This window comes from Dasypus novemcinctus, chromosome 3 (assembly GCF_030445035.2).
Source record: "Dasypus novemcinctus isolate mDasNov1 chromosome 3, mDasNov1.1.hap2, whole genome shotgun sequence".
Lineage (NCBI taxonomy): Eukaryota > Metazoa > Chordata > Mammalia > Cingulata > Dasypodidae > Dasypus > Dasypus novemcinctus.
Genome location: NC_080675.1, coordinates 93,086,094 through 93,109,878, shown reverse-complemented (window position 1 = coordinate 93,109,878; position 23,785 = coordinate 93,086,094). Strand labels below are relative to the sequence as shown.

The window sequence follows — 23,785 nt, the reverse complement described above, 5'->3', positions numbered from 1 at the left end:
GGTATTTAAAGGGAAAAGCTGACACTGCTGCTGAGGGAGCGGGTACTGTGAGCTGCGGGCTGCACAGGCACACACACATCGATGCATACGGACCCGGACACCGACATGGACACAGACACAGAAACCGCAGCACTCTGCCCCTCGGACAGCCACCAGGCCTCCCCTCCAGGGACACCCACACCAGGTGAGGGTTGACCTGGGCAGGTTCCGACTGAAACCTGGGGGTGGGAGCTGCAGCTTTGGTGGGGAAGTCTCAAGTAGGCATTGAGGGAGCCAGAACCCAAACAGCAAGAGGGGAAAAGCAACTCTAGAAGCGGGGAGGACCCTGGTCACCGGCAGATTGGGGCTAGGTTAGGGTGGCGGGGAGGGGAACGGGTGGGGTGGGGGGGAGTGCTGCCTAAATGCCTACTCCCCCATTAACCCCAGGGCTTTGCCTGAGTAATGGTCCATGGCCCCTATGTCAGCCTCATTCCCATGGGGCTGGGATGGGCAGAGGGGATGAGGCAGGGAAAGACGGGGCAGCCCACAAGCGGGGAAACACAGGTGGGGGGGCTACTCTGGGGACCAGTTGTAAGGGTTTCTCCTGGCAGCCCTGGCTGCTGGCCAGGTATTGATCCTGGGCTATTTCCAGCCTCTATCCATCCCCCTTTGTTGTGTCTGTTGTTCCTCCTCTAGTTCCTGACCCATGCATTGTCACTCTCCCCTCCCCCTTTTTTCTTCCTCTACCTCTACCTCTCCATGAACACAATATTCTCTCCCACTCACAGGGACAGCCAGGGATAAGGAGGAATTCTCACACAACCAGGCACTGGGAAATGCTCACCTGTGAGGCCACTAGAAGGGGCAGCCCCTCTCACACACACCCATCCACGGAGGCTGGACATGCATACATCATCTCAAAGAGCAAAGGCTGCCCACAAAGTTTTACACTCTTTGGGTATCCACCCCACAGGCTGTGGACAGCAGCTTCAGCTTCTCATTCCCTCTGCTGCACCTCAGTTTGGGGATCACCAGTGCAAGAGGCATGGGAGGCTCAGGGGAAGTAGAGGTAGCTCTGGGGCCAGAGGCTTAGTCTGGGGGTGTATCTGTGTGTCAGTGTGAAGCGTGAGTGGGTGTTTGAGTCTGCGCATAGGTGCCACCCCTGCACAGGGCATGTTTTGAACAGGTTTGTGGCTGGGACCACACTGGGGAAGCTGTCAGGTCTGCTCTTTAGAGGAGTCCTGCCAGTTAAGACTTCTGGAGGAGTTCAGTATCAGAGGTCTCAGCAAAGAGCATTAGCTCTTTCTGGGTCTGCAGTAATCTACTGGTCATCCTGGCAAGGCCAGGAATGAGCCCTTGGCAGATGTCTTGCTATACCCCCCTCAGAGCATCCCTCTCTTTGCCCCCTAGAAACAGATGCCACACTGCTGAAGAAGCCAGAGAAACTGCTGGCAGGGTTGGACCTAGGCGGGCCACCCCCTGCCCCAGGGGCCCCCAGACGAAGAGGCAGTATGCCTGTTCCATACAAGCACCAGCTGCGGCGGGCCCAGGCTGTAGATGAACTTGACTGGCCACCTCAGTCCTCATCCTCTGGCTCCTCTGACTCCCTGGGCTCAGGGGAGGCAGCCCCCAACTCAAAGGATGGCATCTTCAAGGTCATGCTGGTGGGGGAGAGCGGCGTGGGCAAGAGTACCCTAGCAGGCACTTTTGGCGGTCTCCAGGGAGACAGTGCTCATGAGCCCGAGATCCCAGGTATTTGGGGGAACCCTGCAGGGGTTGAGGGGTTCCTAGAGCCCTAGTCATGGATGGAAGTGCTCCTAGCATGAGCAGCCCCTAGAGGCTAGAACCTATGGGAGGCTTCTGCAAAGCTTCTGTGGCATCCTCCCTGGAGGGGTTTCTTGGTCTGGGATCTGAGGTGTCCCTGGCTACCACGGCTCACAAATACTGGGGAACCTCCTAATAGGCTCTATTCCCTCTCCCTGTTTCCCAACAGAGGACACCTATGAGAGACGCATCATGGTGGATAAGGAAGAAGTGACTCTAGTTGTGTATGACATCTGGGAACAGGTGAGAGCTAAGATGTGGTTGCAAGCACATGGTGAAGCCTGGGAGAACTGGGGAAAGACCAAATCTGGTGGAAGGCTGGTGGGACTGCAGGTCCTAGTTTCAACAGGAACTTGGTGCCTTACCTTTCATTTGTATCAGCTCAAAGAGTGAAGGCCGCATACCAGTGAGCATACCATGGCTGTATTTTCAGAATCTTCTGACCCTGAGGAAAGTTAGGCTCCAAATTTGACAAACCCTGCAGCTCCAAGTCAGGCTGGGCACCCTGAAATTGGTCCTATCCATAAATGTTTCAATCTGGAAGAGTCTGATCTGAGAGGACAAGAGCTCAGGGCTCTGGAGTATAAGGGAAAGAGGAAAAAAAGAAAAAATGAGGACTTCTTAATATTTGGGCATAATAGGTTACTATGTAGAAATGAGGAGCCAAATTACATACACTTGAACAGCATTCTTTTTTTTAGAAGGTACCAGGGATTGAACCCAGGACCTCGTACATGGGAAGCAGGCACTCAAAAACTGAGCTACATCTGCTCCCCAGCATTCATTTTTTATTCAACAGCATAAGCAAACGAAATCAGGATCTTATGTCCTCTATTTTCCCATGTGGAGCTCACATTACTAACTTCTCCCTCCTTCACTAACACACTGGAGGTATGGAGATTCTGCAGCTAGCTCTACTGTCCTAAGCAGGTGGCTTCTCCCTCACAACCCCATTCCTCATCCTTAAGATACAGATGCAGGACAATGTCTCTGATGCTTCCAGCCTTGACGTTTCAACGACTCTGCCCGTCTGCAGGGGGATGCAGGAGGGTGGCTGCGGGACCACTGTCTTCAGACCGGGGACGCCTTTCTCATCGTCTTCTCAGTCACCGACCGAAGGAGCTTCTCCAAAGTTCCAGAGACCCTGTTACGGCTCCGGGCTGGCAGGCCCCATCACGACCTGCCTGTCATCCTTGTCGGCAACAAGAGCGACCTGGCCCGCTCCCGGGAGGTCTCACTGGAGGGTGTGTATACTGAACGGCATCCTTAGAGGAGCACATTGTCCCTACCCACATCTTCTCCCTAAGGCTTTTTTATCTTCGCTGGGCACGAACTCAGCCCTAGCTAAGGGCGGACCACTCCCAGGGCCTTCAGAATCCTTTCTTCTCTTTACTCGCCGCCCTCCCCCCCCCCCCCCCCCAATCTCTTCTCGCCGTCCTCTGTCTCTCCCCTCCGCACCTCCATTGTCCCACCCTGGGGTCTCTGCCTAGTTCCTAGTTGCGGGTTCACTTGCCGCAATCCCTTTCCGAGGCACACCGTGACCTCTCCAAGTCCACCCTCGCCCCGGGCGTAGTGCGGCCTGGTGGGCACCTGAGCATTCCTTCTCGCAGAGGGCCGCCACCTGGCCGGGACGCTGAGCTGCAAGCACATCGAGACGTCGGCCGCGCTGCACCACAACACGCGGGAGCTCTTCGAGGGCGCCGTGCGCCAGATCCGGCTGCGGAAGGGCCGGAGCCGCACCGGGGCTCAGCGGCCCGGGCCCGGCAGCCCCGCGGGCCCCGCGCCGCCCGTGCGACGCGAGAGCCTCACCAAGAAGGCCAAGCGCTTCCTCGCCAACCTGGTGCCGCGCAACGCTAAATTCTTCAAGCAGCGCTCCAGGTCGTGCCACGACCTCTCGGTGCTCTGAGCCGCGGTCGCCATGGCCACCACGGTCGCCATGGCCACCGCGCCCTCCGCTCTCCCTTCGCCCCGCCCCGCCCTCGGCCGCCTTCCTTTGTGGCGGCCGTCTAGAAAACCAAAAAACTCCCAGGATCCCCTGGGGTTTCCGCGGGAGAGGGGCCGCTGGGCGTCTCTTCCGTCGCCGCCGCGCGCTCGCAGAGCACCTCCTGGCCCCAGAGCGCCTAGAAAGCGAGAACGCAGACCTGTGGGCGGGGCGCTGCGGCCGGTGGCGGAGCGGGTTCTGGCGGATCAAGAAGGAAAATAGTTCTGCAAGGTTTTTTTTTTTTTAATTCGTGCTTGGCCATTTCTCCTGTAAAGCGATTCTAAAAGCGAGAACTGAAAAAGTGCTTTGTAGGCCCCTTTACGGAGTTTTCCTCCTTTGTACTCCCGTTGAAGAGATTCTTAAAGGTAAAGAGACACGGGGGACCCTTTCACTTCGGCCTAAGTTCTGACTCTTGTCTGCCGCACTTGTTCATTTTGCCTTTAAGAAGTTATTAAAGGGAAGAGCCTAGAAGCACTATTTTTGAGAATTGATTCTGTGATTGACCCTTCTATCAAGGCACTTCCCCTTTAAGGCTATTAAAGGTAAGGTGTGGACAGACTTTTCTGCTTTCAGATGCCAGATGTCAGGGCCCAGGAGCACCAGCAAGGGTCCACCTCTTGTCTTTTGAATAAAGAATTTTTCTACTGCATCTGCTTATTCCGACTCTCTCTTCTCTAAGTCCCCAAGGATGGTAGGGATGTGGTTGAAAACACCTGTTATAGACAAGAAAACTCTGGCCCAGGGGAACAAGGAACCTAAATCTCTAGGGAGCCTCCAGAACTGACTTGCTCTTAGGGTAGTCCATGACAAGGGACCACAGGCCCTCAGAGATGATTGGGTCCAACTTCTCCATTTGCAGATGAGAAAACTGAGGCCTGGAGAGGAGCAGGGACCTGCTAGAAGGCATTCAGTAACTGAGTGACACAATGGGAGCCAAGTCCTCAGACTATCCTTTGCTATAGGGAGCAGGCTGGAGGCTACACTTAGCTCTAACCTGAAATAGGTCAAAGTGGAGCCACCAGAGAGGCCCATCAGCTGGAGCATGATGGGGTCTGCCTGCACTTCCCCTGGCAGGGACCTGCCACCCCAGCCGTCATCAGCAAAGCTTTTGTTAGAGCTGAAGCTGTCAGTGCCTTCCATGGGGACGCCTACGCCTGCTGCTGCCTGAGTCTGAACAAAGGTTGCAGAGGCAACAACTCCTCACCCCTAGACACACAGTACAGCTACCTGAGCACCTGAGTGCTGGGCCTCCACCTCACTCCACAGTGGCTCCTAGAACTTGATGGAAAGAGGGAAGAGATGTCTCCTGAGTTCTTGCAGCTGGGGCTGAGCCAAGGGGAACTGTGGTTCCAGGATGGGTGGTTATGAAATGATAATATGAATAATGTCATGATCCTTTAAGACTGTATACCTTTATGTCAGTTAAAAAAAATTTTTTAGGAGGTATCACGGATTGAACCCGGGACCTCATATATGGGAAGCAGGCACTCAATCACTGAGCTACACCTGTTCCCTCAGTTAATTCTTTAACAACTATATAAGGTGTTATTATCAATTTTACACTGGAAGAAACAGAGTTTAAGTAACTTGCCTGAGGCCAACCAATAAGCAATGGAGATGGGATCCATTCATTCTACCTGATATTTAATGATTATTTTACCCATCTTTGCACTTGAGGTTCCCCTTCCAGGAAGGGTGGGGGAAAAGGTGGAAGGACAAAGGAAAGGATGCAGAAAACATGATAGGCAAGGCCATGGGCAGTCACTGCGGTGAAAGAGCCAAAGAGATTGTATGGCTGTAGTGCAGTAAGCAAGCTCTAAGAAGCTCAGGGGGTGGGGGACATGGACAAAGGCAGTTCACATTTTAAAATGTAATAAAACACATTGGGCCCACTCAGGTACCAGATGGTTCACAGTTGGGTTGAAACCTCAGGAACATGAGTGGGGGGAGGTATCAGGCATGGAAAAGAAGGTTTGGAGCCCCACTAGTGAAGGGCCTTAAATGCCAAGCAAAGCAGTCTGTGCTCAACTCTGCAGACACTGATAATCACTGAAGGTCTTCTAAGTGTGGAGGTGACATGATGGGGATGGTCCTTTGGGAAAAGGGGGCTGGGAGAGGTGTGCATGGACTAGAGCAGCAGAGGCAAGGCCTATACTAATACAGATGGAGGATAATGAAGGACCATCCTGAGGAGGATGGCAGTGGAAAAGGAGAGGAGGCATGGGCTTGAGAGTCAGAAGATAATCAGTGGGACTTGGCAACTGATTGGATGAGTACAAAGAGGAGTCACTGGTGGGAAGATGGGAACTAGGAAATTTAAGGGCAGAAGAAATGAGTAGGTAAGCTTCATTTTGGAGATCCTGAATTTGAGGAGGTAGGAGGAAAGAATGTGGAAAGTTCCAGCAATTCCCTGGACTACTAGGTCTGAAATTCAGAAACTATGGCCAGAGACACAGATATGAGAATAATCTCCACGAAGATGGGAGTGGATGCCAGGGGAAAGGATGAGATGCAGGGCCAGATTTATTGGTATGACCTGTGCAGTCACAGAGGGCCCAGATTTAGTTGTCGCTGCTATCACTGTCTTGAAATTCTTAATTATTTTTTAGTAAGGGGCCATGAATTTTCATTTTGCACAGGGATCCACAAATTATGTAGCTGGTCTTAATGAGATACTAAAGGAAAGGTTACAGTACAAGCCGGGATCCTTAACTCCAGGGCACAGATGAGCTTTAACGGTCTGCATTTCCTTGTGAAACATTACATCTGATGTGTTTGTGCAGGCATGCATTTGTCTCTGAGAGTAGAGTTTATAAATTTCATTAGATTCCCAAATGGATCTGTGACCCAACAAACTACAAACCATTGAGGATATTAAGGATACTGGTTCACTCTGGGAAGAGGACCTGAGTAAGTAGAAGACAAGGATGGGAGATTACTTTTCATTGTATGCCCTTTTTGTACCTTTTGAATTCTGAACCATGAGCATAAACTACCTATTCAAAAACTAAATAAAATAATTTAAAACACAGCAAAGCCTCACTGTAGTAGAGAGGAAGTAGAGAAACCAAGAAGAGAGTCCTGGGGATAAGTACATGAAGAAGTCAGAGAAGCAGCAGCCAGAGGTAATGGAAGAACTAGGATGAAGGGAGAGATTTTCTGGAAAGAGAATCACCAGTAGAGCCAAATGTTGCAAGAGAGAAGGATGAAGATCAAGAGCCCAGTGCCTTTCACATGGTAGATACTTAATAAGGGCATGTTGAAGACAATGATGGCAGGACCTCCCCCATGAAGGGAGTCACACACACTACAAGCCTCCCTCCCCCCACCTCTGCCAGTCCCATCAGCCCGACCCATCTGTGTGTTCTCGCCAGACGCCTACAGGGAAGAGCTCAGAACAGACGGCAGCTGAAGCCAGGCTCCAGTCAAGACTTGAGAGAGGCGGGGTCTTCTCTGAGAACCAGGCCATTCTTCTCCCTCCCTCTGATCATGGCAAAGTAAGGCCACTGATCTGAATTGAGTCATGAACTGCCTGTGCCAGGTAAGGTCCCTTTTGTCCTTGTGCTCCTCTTAACACATACAACTTTGTCTTGGGGCCTGTGTCCTGCCAGTGCACCCTTACCAGTCCCCACCTGCTCCTGCTACTCCCTCTCCCTCCTACACACAAGGCCTCCTCAGAGGCCCAGAGCATCGATTGTGTGTGCTCTCTCCTTAGAGGCTGGAGGAGAGAGCAGCCCTGTTGTCTGGGAAGGTCCTCCTTCACTTTGCACCTCTGTCTACAGTTGGGCCTTTAGGCCCTACAGCATCCAGCCCTCTGTAGAGAGGGACTGTGACAGGGGCTTTCCTCTCCTGAACGGCTGCCAGAGCTGTGGAAGGGCATTTCACAATCCTCTGGGTTAAACTCTCATGCCTCACACACATCTTTTTATTAACATAATTCCAGGCCACAGCAGTTGAAGTCAATTTGTCCTGGATATTTTTGTCTCTCATGCACAAATTCTTGAATACTTTAGTTCTTCTCAAGTACTATGCATCTGGTATATGCCAATCACCATGCTTGGCTCTGTGGGGAAACAAATAACCTCTCTAAGACTCCTTGTCCTCAAGCAGCCTGCAGTTGAGCTGGGAGGATGGGTGGTGACAGCACTACCACAGTCAAATCAGCAGAACTCTCTATCATTTCCTGACCATTGGAGAACTGGGGATTCAGAATGGAAGAAACAGTAAATTTGGAAAACATATTTTAGCAACTGGGCTATGAAGGATATACAGGCAGTAGGTAGATGGAATAAAGAAGGAAAAATATTCCTTGCAGTGAAACTACACAGAAGGTAGCAAAATTTGGGCGGATGGTGCAGCAAAGTCATCAAACAGCTCAAAACCAGATTAGCGCTCCCTGCTTCTCAGTTCTTTATCATCTTGGTGGCTCTCTGATTGATATGCTCAAGGTCCCTTTTTCATTCATTATACACACTGATGTCATGCCTCCACAGTTTGGTGGCCTTGCAAACGTAAGATATGAATGCAGGCTTTTTAGTTAGCACTCAGGTCCAAGACTTTCTGGATGATAGTCTATGGACAAAGTCACTCTTAACCTGTTTTTCTGAATCTCAGCTATCCCAACTGAAAAAATGAAGATTATAAGAATATCTAACTCATAGGATAGTCATGAGGACTAAATAAAATGCAAAAATCCTTATAATTTGTCAAGCATTACACAAATGTCAGTGAAGCTTTGAGCAGTGGATGGAATGCTTTTTGCAACCTGTGCCCTGGCCTTTTATTTAGTCACCCAAGCAGCTGGCTAACCTCCCAATGCATAGCACCATTTTTGAGAGGCGAATTTAACTTAGGTTCAATACGCGTAATGTTCAATATGCGTCCCATAGGACTCACAGGGAACCCATTATTATTGGGTTTTGCTGTGTGTGGGTGAGTTGGGGGGGAAGATTGGAAACTGAAGCCTAAGTGATAGTATTTTACTGTACAGTTTTCCATTTTTTGTTCAAATTATAACATGTCTGTCTTTAGGCAGAGGACCTGTGCTGATGTGAAATACTTATGGAGAAAGGAAACTGGTGGGGAAGAAGATGTGGCTTAAGTGATTGGGCTTCTGCCTACCACATGGGAGGTCCCAGGTTCGGTTACTAGTGCCTCCTGGAGGTTAGCTGGTGTGGCAAGCTGACACAAGATGACACAACAAAAGAGACACAAAGAGGAAAGACAAGAAAAGATATAACAAACCAGGGAGCTGAGGCGGCTCAGGTGATTGAGCACCTCTCTTCCCCATGGGAGGCCCCAGGTTTGGTTCCTGGTGCCTCCTAAAGAGAAGACAAACAGACACAGAGAGAAGACAGTGATCTCAAACAATGACGGGGAGGGGATAAATAAATGAAATAAATGCTTTTTTTTAAAAAAAAAAAAGGCTGTAACAGAGAATATTCTGGGATTTTCCCAGGCATAGATAAAGCAAAGGGCACCAGGTCTGTACTATGGTAGCTGAGTGGCTCGCCTTGATTTTTTCAAAGCCATCTGGGTATAATCTGACTATAGACAGAACCTCAGGCATAAAAAGATTGAGCCTGTGGGATTTGTTTTCCTGAAAGCTAGTTTGGTTATATGTGACCCAGAACCTTGTCTGCCTGCAACTTTAGCCCAGAAATATAGTTTATTTTCATCATTGCCCCACCCTCATTTCCCCTGTAAACCTTGAGCATTCACTGAAGTTGGGAAGAAAAATGAGGTTAGGTGGAAAGTCAAGTCTGTAGACAGCCAGGGGAGTGGGAATAATGACAGTAACAAGTCAACAAGTTCTATGCCCTTTATAGGTATCATCTCATTTAATCGTCACAGTATCTCCGTTAAATAGATTCTATTGTTTTCCTTTTTACAGATGAGAAATCCGAGTTAGAGAAGGTAAATTACCCAAGCTTACTCAGCTGGTTTGTGATGGTGGAGGGATCTGAATCATGCAGTCTGGCTCCAGAATGTGACCATTCTGCCATAGGATAGAGGTCCCTGGTTTGGGTGGGCCCAGGGGTTGGGAAGAGGAGACCAATTCTAAGGACCACTCATTCTAAACAAGTAGGACTCACGATGCTTGAAAACTGATTGAAGAGATGTTCCCTTTCTTTCTAGAACATTGGCAAAAGTTTGACAGGTCTGATTTCCAAGGTCATAGTTTCCCCCTTCTACAGTCAGGAGCTGACTGGCTCCTTCCAGTTTCCAGGTATTTCATCCATCTACCCATTGCTCTCAAAAATAACTGCTTAATGGCTCTGCAGTAACTCCAGCCAACTCCTTAAGGGCTCTTGAGAGCAGATCAACTGGAATAGCAAACTAAAAACTCATCCAATTTTTTAAAGTGATTTTTGATCAGCTCTTTCCTTGCCCCTACCACCTCACATGACCTAAGTTGGTTGGTCTGCTTTGCTTCACTCTCAGAGGTCTCCCAAGCAAGAGCATACCTTGACAGCAAACCATTTCTGGCTCTGGAGGGCAAAAGTTGGAAGAGAAGGGAGGGGGAGGGATGTCTGAAGCTAGAAGATTCAGACACACAGCTTCTCAGACCTTTCCTGCATACAGCTCATGACTATTGCCTTCACCTGGTTGCTGTGGAAACATCAGTCTCTGGAAGATGGCAAGCAGCACATTAGACAGAAAGCATCACAGGCTACCATGGTAACACCAAAAAGAGTAAAGCTGCATGTTCCTCTCCTGGAGTAGTGAGGAAAGAATGTATGGGGCTACTGGGGAAAGCAGGCTAGAAGGGACAACCTTTGCAAAGTCTGGCTCTGGTTTTAGCAAAGAAGGAAATTAATTCAACAGACATCCAATATGTGCAAGACAATGAAAAATGGAAAAGACACGATTCATGTCAGTGGTTTGCAAAGACCTGTAAATAAAGGCAAAATAAGACCTAGGACAGGACAAAAAATACCAAAAAGAGAGATTAACTCCAACTGGGAAAGCTTCAGGGTCTCAAAGAAGGGAAGGAAAAGAGAACAGGATGAGCAAAGGCATGGAAGTGGAAAAAATCAGGGTGCACTAAGAACTATGGGTAAGAAGATAGGAGAAGTGATACTTCTCCACCAAACCAGGGCTTGGTTTCCACAGTGTTGCTAAGAGGCAGACAAGGACAAGATCACAGGATCTGAAGACAGACTGCTTGAGTTGGAAGCCCAAACTTGCTGTCTGATCATGGGTAAGATATTTAACTTCTTTGGGGATCAGTTTCCTCACTTACAAAGTGAAAATAAAAGAACCTACCTTGGAAGGTTGATGAAAGGATTAAATGATTTACTACATATAAAGTGATTAGAACAGTGCCTAACCTACAATAAATGCCACATAAATGTTAACAATTATATCACCTCCCACCACCTCATTCTTCAGAGCCAATATTGAATCTTTTCTTGGGCCTAAATCTCTCTACTCCAATTCTTACGAGACCCTTTCTTTAACAGGAAAAAAGAGGGACCATGAATGATTTCTCCCTTCAAGTTTCTACTCATTTCCCTTCGTCATAAGCACCAAGTCTCAAGGTTTACAGTTAAGTAAGTCCTGCTTCCACTGGTGGTGGGTTGTGGGGACTGGAAAGGAAGTAGGTTTACATCCCAAAGTTAAAGCAATTTAAAAAACAGGGAGGAAATTTCTGTCTTAGAGAAGACAGAAGCATAGGCTATCAGCCAGAAGTGGTGAAATCCCATTTAGAAATGCGGACTGGTGGGGAAATTCTAACTATGCCGGAAAAGAACATGGGTCAGAGTCTTAGCTCTACCGCCCACCCCAGCCATCATGCTCAGGCAAGAGAGCTTAAGGGAAGTTCCCTTCACCTTGGGCTGGGCCCAGAGGCTGCTTGATACCCCCTGCTCTCCATCCAAACACCCCCACATGAGGGATCAGTAACAAGAAAGCACTGAGTCACACACAATGGCACCGACTGTCACCCACTAGACACTGTCAGTTATCTTAGAGGTTTCCTCCCTTCTATCATCTCCCTCCCGTAAGCAGCTATATGAGGAACTAAGAACAGGTTGCGAAGAACTGAGGTGGAAGGTAAGGGTCAAAATACAGGACAGCAAAGTTGCTAGGGATGGGAACCTAAGGAAACGTAGCAGAGATTGGGTCCATCTGAGGCAGGCAGTAAGGCAAAGCCTGTGGATATTTTTAAGAGTCTTAAGAATCCATGCCAGTCATGGGGAGACCTGGTCTTTGGCTTCAGGATGACTAACAAGGACATTCCCCCCCTGTGGTTTCTCAGGATACATTAGCAACCAAATCAATAACTACGGAGAAAAGGGCCATGGCCAGCAGGTCCCATCTAAAAATAGTGCATCTTCCTGCCCTTCCCCCAGGTCCAGAAAGCAATGGGAAGGAGTGGGGGTGGCTGCTAAGGGAAATGTAGCAGCAGGTGAGAACTGCAACATCCTAGAAGAATCAGGAGTCAGTCAGGGCTCCTAGTGGCCTTTTATGCCACATGCTGGCCTCAAGTAGAATACTAATGTTTTGGTGTTAAAAAGCAAGCCCAGAGGCTAACTTCCCCAGAAAGCCATCACACCACTTAGAAGTCTGAGAGCTGACAAATTAAAACCTAGCAGTAATTATCCATATTTTTAGCATAATAAAGCCTTAACATTCTGTTGCCATAGAGATCAGTAAAGAATGGAGAAGCCCCACAGAGCCCTGCCCCAGGTCCTCAGGCCTTCTCCTTTGGGTTGGTCTGGAGGCTGGTGGACCAGACTCTTCACCACCCCATGTTATAACCTTTCAAAGCCAGCAGAGGAAGGTCCACTACTCCTTCAGAAGACCTGTTCCTGGTATACTCAGCTCTCGGGAATTAATCAGTGCCAGGCCTGTGTTGCCCCAGTCATATGGAAAGCAAGAGTTAAGGGGACTGCCCTAGGAGCTACCGTAAACATTAGGTCAAGGCAGCCCTGATGAACAATGCCCAAACCCCTTTGGTAACTTGGCCTTACAAAGGCCAAAGGTGAATACAGAGACCTATATGGAAGAACTGAATTTAGGAGGCTTCCCTGGTACTTAAGCCACTCAAGACTGTGACAGACCCCTAGAGGAAGGTGTAGAACATGCTATTATCACACTGCCACCTGGTGGAAAGACAAGTGCTGTTCTAAGTCCAGAGCTGAGCCTGGAAGTCTCTCCAGTGGGCCGGTAGGTATGGAGATAGTTTGAGATGAAGACAGAGACAGAGGGATACCATGGGACCAGGAGTGTAAAGCACACACAGATGGGGAACCCTGCCCAGGCTTAAGCCTTTAGTCCATTTTTTTTTTTTCTAAAAAGAAGGCTAAATAAATCAAAATCAAACACAAAGGCATTACAAATGTTTTATATCCCTAGACCCATTTGTGGTTTTGACTCATGAGAAGTTAAAATCAGACAAACAGACCATACACGTACGGGCAGTAGCCACAACAGGGGGACTGCCTTTTGTACAAAGTTTATATGTATATTTATATACACAAACACAAGGGTAAAAAATCCAGTGAGAGGGGCTCATATGCACCCAGGTAAGGGTCAGAGTGGCTGGCTGTAACAACCAGGGTTGGGCCCACAGTAGAGGCACACAGGAAGTGGTGGGGAATAGCAGCCTCCCCGCCACCCTCCCACTCTAAGCCAAAGGGAGGGTGTGGGAGGATGGACAACTATACAAAGAAAGATGGAAGATACTGGAAAGCTACCCCACCTTTCACTAAACTCCTAAAGGTCCCTAAGGCATCCAAAATGCCCAGCAAGACATATCACTCCCATATCTCCCAGTAAGACACTGAGCCTGGGACCCAAGCTGTTTCAAGCTGAGGTCAAGGGCACATGTCCACGCCATCATCCAGGACCCTTGTAGCAGCAAGCCAGCACCTTCCAGATTCACCCCCCCACCCAAACTAAATCCCAAAGTTCTTCTGACCCAGAGATCCTAAGGATTTTCCTTGACAGAATGTACATAAAGATGGAGAAAAAGGAGAGACATTAGTTTTCTTCAGTTGATGCCCTATAACCTTTCCAACTGGAAATGAATCAAGGAATCACTAAGGGGTGGTTGGAAAGGGCAATGAAGGTCATCCCAGAAGACAATACACACAGAAAAACATGTATTCAACACAGGTGTAGATTCTATCGTCTTCAACTGTAGGCTTTGCTCAGCAGAGTCCACTCCTAGACAGGCCATGGGCAGGAGCTCTTCTTGGTGTACAAGGGTGGCCCCAGTTTCTGGGCCATGGAAAGACAGAAGTGGAGAAGGGAGTGGCAGGACCCAGAGGCACAGGGATGCAGTTTACTGGGCACTGATTTACCTGTGGCAAGAAGAGGAGAGGTAAACGGGAAGCCAAAGTAAAGAGAATAACCAAAGACCAAAATGGGCTAGACCCTGACACTCACATGGTCTGAGGGGTAAAGAGGCTGGAGAGCTGAAAGCACTGGGAGGCAATTGCCTGGGAGGCAAGGTTCAGGGCTGGACTCAGAGCTGGAGCAGAAAGGCAGAATGAGTAAGAGAGCACAGCAAATTCCCTCTTTCCAGGTCCCGCCCCTTCTCTCCCTTTTCAAAGCCAAGTCTAGAGTCTACCAGTCAGAGCCGTTGAGTTCAAGGCCCCCAAGGGAACTGCATTCAACTGCAGGGCAGCAGCAGCAGTGGCAGCTGAGGTTGGCAGCTGGATTCCAGAGCCTAAAGGGGAAGAGGGTAAGGTTAGGTACCAGCCCCTGATCTAAAATTTACCCCCATGTTCTTCACCTTGCAGGGAAGCAGATAACCTACCTTCTGCCAGTTTGGCCATGAGCTGCAAACGCCCACCTGCTGATCCTAGATCCAGCTCCTGTTCTCCCTCGGGAAAAGTGATGTCTATGCCACCATCCAGTCGCTCAGTCACCTGGCCAACCCTCATAGGTCGACCAGCAAGCTCAAAACCATTCAACTGTTCCAGGGCCCGCCGGGCACACTCGGAGTCAGAGAACTATAAGAAATCCAGACCATCTCAGTCTCCTTCTGTCCAAAGACATGCTCTCAAAGCCCACTACCATGCTTTATCCCTACATCCCAAAAAAACTGCATGCTTCCTGTGGTACAAACTTTGATTTCCCAGGGAATGTGACCTAAAACCTCCATCCCTCCAAAATGGGTCTCTGAAAAGGACCTTTCCCAAATGACTAAATGGCAGTCACTTTCCAGTCACACAATGCAAAATGTCTACTATCTGTATGAAGTAGCCTGACAGCATACTTCACCAAAGGGTATGTAAAATGAAAAAGAAGGTGGGCTGAGAGCCAAGGCTCCTGGGCTTTTACTCAGCTCTTAAGACTAATAGCCTTGTTCTCAGGCAAGAACCAGGAATCTGGAACTCGCCTTGAGAGGGAATATACCCTGGCATTTAGAGCAAGAATGCACCCCACCCCCGCATACACACCAGTGCTGCTGACTCAGTGACCTGCTGACCAGAGCGCCTCTACTCTCTAGTCTCTTTCAGGATGACAGCCATCAGCAGCACCTGGTATATAAAGAGGATTCCCAGTCTGCTGTTTGTGTATGAAAGTTGTTGACTTACAAAGCAGCCACAGGGGCAAAATGCTCCAAGAAGGCTTTCTGCAGAGAGAGAGCTAGAAAAGGCACTTGCCAGTATGGAATCATCAACACTGTACCTGGCTTGGTTTTTTCTGGCCTTACCCACCCTAGGGCCTGGCATGCAGTACTGACAGTTCCTGGACAGGTGGTATAGGTGGCTTGCCTTTCCTAGATAATTCTGAGCAAGTCCCACGTCTACTTCCCCTCTGCCCTGCAGGCAGTTGTGGGGGTGTCTGCTGCCTGGATTGAGTCTAGAAAATACTCTATCATACTTCATGGCTGGCAGCCAATCCTCAGCCTGAAGTCATATGGGACTGGAAGAACCAGTTATGGTAAATAGAAACAATTTTGCTGGAGTTTCAGGAAATGGTAAGGCTTGCCCACTGGTAGGTGGCCTCACTATTCTCTGTATAATGCTATTTAGCTGCAAAGACCCTTCTCAATGAAGAAACTGCCTTAAAAGAAGCAGTACCAGAGGGAATTATAACTTTCTATTCCCACCCCTATCATGAGAACAGTAACCAGTTCTACGGGTCTTTAAAAGCCCATACCTAACTTCCCTCATGCCCCCGACCTCTTTTAGGTGCAGCCTAGAATCGTTACTATTACCCAAAGAGAAAGTTGCAGCACCAGTGAACTGGCTGAACTCCTGGACACCCCCGTACCAGGGCCACTGACAGAGTGTAGGAGCAAAACCATGATCTCAAGCAATGCTCTCGTGTCAAGGGGCAGAAGGTTAGTCCAAGCTTCAGGCACCAGTATTTATGAGTTATTTAGACAGTTCCTAAAGGAGGAGGATGAAGCTAAGCTGCAAAATCAGACAGGTGGACAAACCCAAACGAAAACAAAAAATTAAAAGATTAGAGACTCACCGTAATGAAACCATAACCTTTAGAGCAGCCTGTATTTGAGTCCTTCATCAGGACAATATTATCAATCTGTAGAATAGGAAGGAATTACTAGTAATTTTTAGTTAGTCCACACCTTCTATCTTTCCTAATCAGATTGTAAATGCCTAACTTTCTAGTCAACAACTAAAAAGAAAACATTTTTAATAAGAAAACACTTTTCCTGACTAATCTTAATCTGGACCTCATTATCTGATTTCAATGTGTGTCTGACTCCTTTGTCTACTGGGCAGCATGAATGTTCAGACATGGAGACTAACTTTCATGGCATGGTCCCAGATGCCCCTGTTTTGACATTTGTGACATGTGAGCTAATCATGGCCAGACATAACAAAGAGGTACACTCACCCTCCCCTCTTTTTCCAATTCCCTTCTGAGATCTTCTTTATTTTCTACTCACTTTGCCAAAGGGCTCAAAGATGCCCCGGAGCATGTCCTCAGTGATATTGAAGTGCAGGGAGCCCACATAGAGGCGCATTGGCCCACCACTGCCCTTCTGCAGGTTGTTGGCCATGGCTGCCAGTCGGTTTTTTTCAGCCTAGAAAAGGAAGAAATGATGGGTCATGCCCCCCATCCTCTCCCTCCAATGCTCTTTCTACATGTAAGTTCCTCAGCTCACCTGTGAGGCCTGTACAATGATAGGCACTCCCAGTAGCCGCTGCCCAGTTAATCCAATGGCCAGAGGCACGGACTGGATTTCACAGAATTCCACGTAGGCGATGCCCTTAGAACGATGTGAGTTTCGATCTGAGATGATACGCACATCACGAACCTAAGCAAGGCAAAAAGGAAATCCTGAGTTGGGCATAAAAGGGGATAGAAGATAGGCTACTTTGAAGAGAAGAAACTAAAGGGGGCAGGGAGTTTACCTTGCCAACAGCAGAAAAAAAATCCTCTAAATCTCGAGGCCGAATGCGGGCAGCCAACTGCATACAAAAAACTGTACGGGCATCACGCTCCTCAGGACTCAGGTTATCCACTGGCTCTCTAAAAAGTGAGTGGACTTTGTTGAGGCCTCCTGCTCAATACTTGTCATCTTCTCCAGTTAACCCTCAAATACTACACCTTCCTGTATTCAGTACTACACACCTTACATCATGGGATGTGAATACAAGGTTGTTTGAGCAAATCTCATGATTCCTAGGTGTTTGTTATTGACTCAACTCACCTAATGGGGCTCTTCTCTCTGAAATGAGGACTCTTGCTGTGTCCATACCTACGTCTAAGGAACAGAGAAAAACAATCACCCAGTCTTATTCACATTGGTCTACATTTATCCATCATGAGAAAACCATATCCCAGACTTCAACTTGTGTGAATTTTTAACACCATCCCTCCAAGCACTGGATATCCTGCCTATCACAATGAGTTACAAGCACCCTTAGGCAGGTCCATAATTCACTTTGTTTTTTTTGCCCAGATTACAACACAACTGAACTAATCAGCAAAAGGTAATACCCAATGCCAAGTGGTGGACTCCTATAGTGCACTCGATCCTCATGCCGCCGGTCCCGACTTCGTGACTCACTGCTACGTCGATGATCCCAGCTCCGGCTGCGGTGCTGACGCTGCCAATCCCGACTTCGGCTGCGGCTGTTTCTCCTTCTATGCCGATCTCGGTCTCGACTCCGGCTGCAAAGGGAAATGACTGTTAAGTTTGTTAAAGAAAAAACAGGCCTTTTTTGGCTTAGAGTATATAGCTTTCCCTGCTATCTTTCCATTTAGAAAAATTCCCAAAACCCAATAGCTCAATAGTCCCCAGAATTACTGACCTGCGCTTTCTATCTTTGCTTCTACTGTGGCTCTGACTCCTCTTCTTTCTGTGAAAGAGAGAGTAAATTCTTATTATGGAGAAGATTTCATTGTTTTCCCAAGGAAAAGGAATGACAGTAAGGCTAGAGTGAAACACAAAGCAATAAAAGACTATAGTCCAGAAGTCGATCCAGCGATAATTCACAGCAACTGCACAACAGCAACTTATATGCAGCCCTGAATGTAATCAGGCATCTGAGGCAGCCCTTTTACCCCAAGCCAATCAAGAGCTGGTGTTTCCAAATCAGAGGTCCAATTGCTATTTTATTCGAATGAAACACACTGATGGTAGGACTGATCCACTAGAAAGACTGGAAGATCATAAAAGCCTATCACCGTTATTCCCATAACCCAGTGGAGCCACTACTAAACGTCAGCAGTCTTAGGGGTAACTACCTCCCCTCTTCTGGCTTTCCAATGGATGCAATTGTTTCCCTTCCCAGGTCACCGCACACTCACTTGCTTGTCTCTCCATTAATGCTGCTCCCACTGGTACCACTGCCATTGTTGCTGATGCTGCTGGTGGTATTGCTAGGGCTGTCCTTTTGAACTTCTTTCCTTTGCTGCTCATCCTGAGGGGTTCACCAGGAAAATGTCACAAGCACAAGGTGGGAGACATGCAGATTCCATTGGACAAAAAAAGAACAAAGGCAAGAAAGCCCTTTTAAAATCAAAGTCTCAATTATCTAGCCAACTTTTGAGGACCTGGATCTCCTAATGGAGAGAGTAAGACAGGAAGCGAGGATATCATCCAAAAGGAGGAAACCATAGTAGATTTTGATGTCAAAACTTCAGCCACTTAACATTTGTTCCAATGACATTTCCCAAGGGTGATAAGTCAAAGGTAGGTCTGAGTACAGTGACTCTCCACTTTGTCCCTGAAAGTTAAGAGCGAAACACTTATTCCCACCACCACCCACATTATGTCCCCTGGTTTAGGGGGGTCCTCTAAAAACATGGCCCTTGAATATGGGGTCTCCAACAGAGTTTACTAAAAACCTAACCCTTTATGAATAACTGTATATAGTAAGCAAGGAAGGAAAGAGGAGTCATAAAATGTTGAAACTGATGATCCACAGCTGTTCTTTCTTACTAACCTAATTCTAAGAGTTGGGGGGTGGGTAATATTACCTCCTCTTTTTTATAGGGAGCTTCCAACATGGCTTCAATCACTATATCAAAGTCATCAGATGCCATCGTGCCAGAATCTGAGAAAGAACATTGATACATAAGAACCTCATTTATATTTTCCCTTGTCTTTCAGCATGCCACATTCCCTCCCCATTCCAAGAAAAGGTTCAAGATACACAGTTTTGTTTCTTGAACTCCAAAAGGATCTCACTGGTTGTCACTCACCCTAGATTTATTTTTGTGCCTGTTACTAGTCTGCTTAGAGAAGGTTCGAGAGTAGAGACAAAATACAATATTCATCCTATTCTGGGAGAAAATGTTGGTACTCAAAATTATTATTCACTTTATAAGTGAATAAGGAACTGGTTTAACTTTAAATCATAAAATAGGCACATATTTTTCCAATAAAAAAGGAAAAATGCAAGAATAAAGTCAAGAAGAGGGAAACGGACTTTGGCCCAGTGGTTAGGGCGTCCGTCTACCACATGGGAGGTCCGCGGTTCAAGCCCCGGGCCTCCTTGACCCGTGTGGAGCTGGCCCATGCGCACTGCTGATGCGTGCAAGGAGTGCCGTGCCACGCAGAGGTGTCCCCCGCGTGGGGGAGCCCCACGCGCAAGGAGTGCACCCGTAAGGAGAGTCGCCCAGCGCGAAGGAGGGAGGAGCCTGCCCAGGAATGGCGCCGCCCACACTTCCCGTGCCGCTGACAACAGAAGCGGACAAAGAAACAAGACGCAGCAAAAAGACACAGAAAACAGACAACCGGGGGAGGGGAGAGGAATTAAAGAAATAAAAATAAATCTTAAAAAAAAAAAAAGTCAAGAAGAGCAAGACGGGAGCAGGTGTAGCTCAGTGGCTGAGTACCTGCTTCCCAAGAACAAGGTCCCAGGATCAATTTTTTTTTTTACCTCCTAAAAAAAAAAAAAGAGCAAGACAAAGCAACACCACACCACACCAGAAAGATACTATTCTCCACATATCCCAAACATCAATAATTAGGGCCTCGTCACTAAGCATTTTATTTTCAATACCAACTAGAGCTTAGGTAACTCAGAAACATTAAATTAGGCTTAACCAATCCTGCTTTGAAGCCTGTTTAAACAGGCGGGGTAAGATTTCATGCCTCCCCCAAGCCTTCATAACTAGCAATACTCTTTCCCCAGCCTGTCTATCATGTCTGTCAAATAAGAAAAACAGAAAATACAAATCAAAACCAGTTTGATAAAATTATCCAAAAACTACTGGTCTGGAATTACTGATAGACGATAACATGGATGAATTTCAAAACTAATTATGCTGAGTGAAAAAAGCCAGACAACCCCCCCCCCCAAAAAAAAACCCTATTATATGATTCTATTAATATAAAATTGTAAAAAATACAACCTACTCTACAGTGATAGCTGCTCAGTGGTTGCCCAGAGATAGGAACAGGTGGGGAAGGGCAAGGAGGAAGGGATTACAAAGAAGCACTAAAAAACTTTTGGTGACAATGGATATATTACTTTCATTATGGTGATTTCATGGTTAATGTGTGTGTGTGTGTGTGTGTGTGTGTGTATATATATACACACACAATCAAAACCATCAAACTGTGTACTACTTTATCTGTGTGCAGTTTACTGTAGTCAATTATACCTCAACGAAGTTGTAAAAAAAAAAAGTAATCTGAGAAATTTCTGTGAAAGGAATCTTAATCAGACTATATCCAGAAGAGCTCTGTCCACTTCAAAGTAGCTAAAGTGTCACCTAATGATACTAGTCTGATTGCCCTCAGAGCCCAAAACCTGTTTCAGTGATTTAATTAGTTATAATAACACCTATCATTTATGGAACCTACTATGCACTAGACACTGTGCTAAGTATGTCACGGAGAAACGACTCTTGCAAACAGCAAACAAAATGAAAATTATTTGGAGCCAAATATAAGGCTTAAAATGTAAATCAAATCAAAGTATGTTTAAAACCAATGGACTTAGTTTCTTATATCACCTTATTTAATAATCAAAGGTAATATATGCTACAAACAGATATCTGATCCAATGCACAGGAAAAAACTAAGGTTTTGTGAACTGCCCAGTCACATAGCTCAAATGAAAGAGCTCACTCTTCATCAGGGAGGTCTTCTGACTCTAAGGTTCAATCTGCTATATCAGGTTACGTTCCTCAGGTGATTTCTATTTTAACCTTAAAGGAAACTTTTTTAAAAAGAAAAAAGTACACAGTGTATCAAGATGTTTATTTTTAAATAGTCACTTATTTGGAAATGAATGTTCGTTAGGTTTATCAAAAAGAATCAGTCTCATTAGTCACACCTTACTGTGTGCCTCCTAGATCTGAAGCATGTTCAATGTAAATTTCAAAATATCAGGGACCAGGCTAACTGTAACATATACTAACAGACCCACTGTATGAGAACAGTTCTAAAGATAAACAGTTTTGGTCCTCAAACTCCATTCCTTTCAGTCATTCCAGCTGCCAAGTCTACAAATTTTCTAAAACTCCTCTTTACTTTTTACAATCTGCCTTTTCCTCTCCAAATGAAATACTTCCGACTTCAAAAATTGCTCTTTGTTGAAAGTCAGTACAGAGTAGGGATAACTTAACACATGTACAAAAATTTTCACTCAAGTGGACAATCCTCTATAAATGAACCCCCATGTATGGAGTAAAGTTTTCACTCAGACTCAGCAACAAATGAAAGAACCTATTTAAGCACAGACATATACATGAGCACACTCTTTTGAAACTTGCAATTTCAAAGGTGTATTTTTTGTAATCTTTCTAAAGCCCTGATGGCTATGATTTTCAGGTTGGTAGTTCTCAAACTCTGTGTCCTAATTTTTGAGGCAAGGCCCATTCAATCCCGTCCATGCACACACTATAGTCTTTTCCTCCATCCCTGTTCCAAAAACTGCATTAGGACCCATAATCATCGCAGTGGCTGGACCTTGTCATAACACAGTCATATCGCAAGCCAGCACTCAGGCCCCACTGCTAAAGGGACAGGAGGAGAGTCAGGTAGAATTCACATGTTGAAGTCCCAGTGCCATCTCCTGGGTCCAGTCACTGAGCTGGGCACAAATGCTCCAAACTGAAAAAAAGCTTAATTAAGAACAGGAACAGTGAGAAGCATAAAAACATTACTTCAAGGACTGCCTTCCCCATGTTTGTGCAACACAGCCATGACTATGCTTTTAAAAACGGTCCAATAAGTAAACGGCTGGCACCACAGCTGGGAGATTCAGTGTTCCCAGCGATCCGCACTCATTTGTGGCCTGCCTTTATCACCAGCGAATGTGGTCAAAAACGGGGAGAGAAAAAGTCCGTGTAGGGCAAAGTAATTAATACGAATTCAAAAGACCTGGGATTAAGAAAGAAATCTCAATTCCTTCATTTCTGAGTGATGGCACCAGTGGCGGAAAACCGACCATGTGTGTCCTCTCGTGCTGCGGAATGGCGATGCCCCTTCCCAGATGGGCGACCCTAGGTGTCATGGCTGCGGGGACCTAGAGACAGATGGAAGCCACCGGGATCCTTGAAACAGCATCTTTGTCGGTACAGGAGATAGCCACGAAGATACCAAACCCTAAAATTACGCCAGTGGACTGCATATAAGTAGCGAACACCTCCGGATAATAACAAGCAAAAAAAAAAAAAGTGTTAAATTCGCTTGATTCTGCTCTTGACGCCATTTTCTGCCCATGACGTCAGGGGAGGCGCCAAGTGGCAACGTCACGCATAAGTGACGTCGCGGGGGAGACAGGGTTGCGGGATTTCTCACCAGTTCCGGGTCCCCACCGGGGGTTCCCGGTTCTCTCCGTTCTTCTGGGGGTGTTGCGGAGGCACGAAGCCGACTATTTCCCAAAGACGCACAAGTAAATACAGCACCGTAGCCGGAGCCCTAGTCTTCCCGCAAAATGGCGGCAGCCCCACGCTCTTCCAGCATTGTCCCCAAATTGCGCATGCCCCGGAACATAAAGCCGCAGTGGAAACAATCTTACCGGTTTCGAGGCAACAGTCCTGAACACAGATTTTCATTGGCTAAAATCCTAAGCAGGGGCGGAGCCAAGCTCAACGGTTTCTTAGCAACCATCAAGTTCCCATTGATTGGCTAACCTCTCCTAGGCCAACGAAACGTGGAAGCGTCCTTTTTAGCAGCCCAGCACTCTCATTGGCAAAATGACACGCAGAAGGCGGGGAAAACCGCAAAGCGAACGCGTAAAGACCCCACCTACCCTGTTCAGGTTCGGGTTGCCTAGGCCAGTGCGAGGGGTGCAACTAACGAGAAGATAAAACAGCTGTCTTTGGCCATCCCCAGTCTTGAGTTGCTGAGGGGGTCACATCGGTCCTTCCCTAGGACGACTTTGCGAGGAGCAACTGCTTTTGTTTCACGACGGGAAGGATGCCGGACTCGACATCACTATTCTGACGGCTTTCTACACAACCCATTTCAGCACCTCCTCCTGCTCTCAGTGCCTGGGATCTGGGTAACACAGGTCTTACCAGAGATTTGTTCTCTTCTATACTCGGCCTTATCGTCATGGCCTGGTCCCACAGGCCACGTACCTTCAGCTCAAGTCA

At 47.3% G+C, this 23,785-nt stretch overlaps 2 protein-coding genes across 3 annotated transcripts; one reads left to right on the top strand and one right to left on the bottom strand.

The window, feature by feature from the left end:
* REM2 (RRAD and GEM like GTPase 2) lies at positions 1-4,015 on the top strand. The gene is made up of 5 exons (XM_004474567.4): positions 1-184; positions 1,390-1,731; positions 1,973-2,046; positions 2,840-3,047; positions 3,414-4,015. The coding sequence occupies exons 1-5, from the start codon at positions 82-84 to the stop codon at positions 3,707-3,709; spliced, it is 1,023 nt and encodes a 340-aa protein (XP_004474624.1). The 5' UTR covers positions 1-81; the 3' UTR covers positions 3,710-4,015.
* A 5,575-nt stretch (positions 4,016-9,590) lies between these two features.
* Positions 9,591-23,225, bottom strand: RBM23 (RNA binding motif protein 23). Of its 2 annotated transcripts, XM_004474561.4 has the most exons (14): positions 22,986-23,225; positions 19,208-19,284; positions 18,536-18,648; positions 18,037-18,084; positions 17,723-17,896; positions 17,433-17,486; positions 17,134-17,251; positions 16,884-17,036; positions 16,665-16,802; positions 16,229-16,294; positions 14,556-14,751; positions 14,367-14,465; positions 14,183-14,267; positions 9,591-14,097 (listed from the first exon to the last, which is right to left on the bottom strand). In XM_004474561.4, the coding sequence occupies exons 2-14, from the start codon at positions 19,271-19,273 to the stop codon at positions 14,094-14,096; spliced, it is 1,314 nt and encodes a 437-aa protein (XP_004474618.1). In that variant the 5' UTR covers positions 19,274-19,284; positions 22,986-23,225; the 3' UTR covers positions 9,591-14,093. The 2 variants fall into 2 exon arrangements, with proteins under 2 accessions (XP_004474618.1, XP_004474619.1); XM_004474562.3 differs by lacking the exon at positions 9,591-14,097 and having other exon boundaries at positions 14,179-14,267.
* Positions 23,226-23,785: the final 560 nt, after the last annotated feature.

Excerpts from the sequence above, each read along its gene's own strand:
- REM2 (XM_004474567.4), top strand. The coding sequence starts at position 82 with ATGCATACGGACCCGGACACCGACATGGACACAGACACAGAAACCGCA. Across the intron at positions 185-1,389 it reads TCCAGGGACACCCACACCAG|AAACAGATGCCACACTGCTG; the intron begins GTGAGGGTTGAC and ends TTTGCCCCCTAG. Across the intron at positions 1,732-1,972 it reads TCATGAGCCCGAGATCCCAG|AGGACACCTATGAGAGACGC; the intron begins GTATTTGGGGGA and ends GTTTCCCAACAG.
- RBM23 (XM_004474561.4), bottom strand. The coding sequence starts at position 19,273 with ATGGCATCTGATGACTTTGATATAGTGATTGAAGCCATGTTGGAAGCT. Across the intron at positions 17,252-17,432 it reads AGAGAGAAGAGCCCCATTAG|AGAGCCAGTGGATAACCTGA; the intron begins GTGAGTTGAGTC and ends CTCACTTTTTAG. Across the intron at positions 14,466-14,555 it reads CATGGCCAAACTGGCAGAAG|GCTCTGGAATCCAGCTGCCA; the intron begins GTAGGTTATCTG and ends CTTCCCCTTTAG.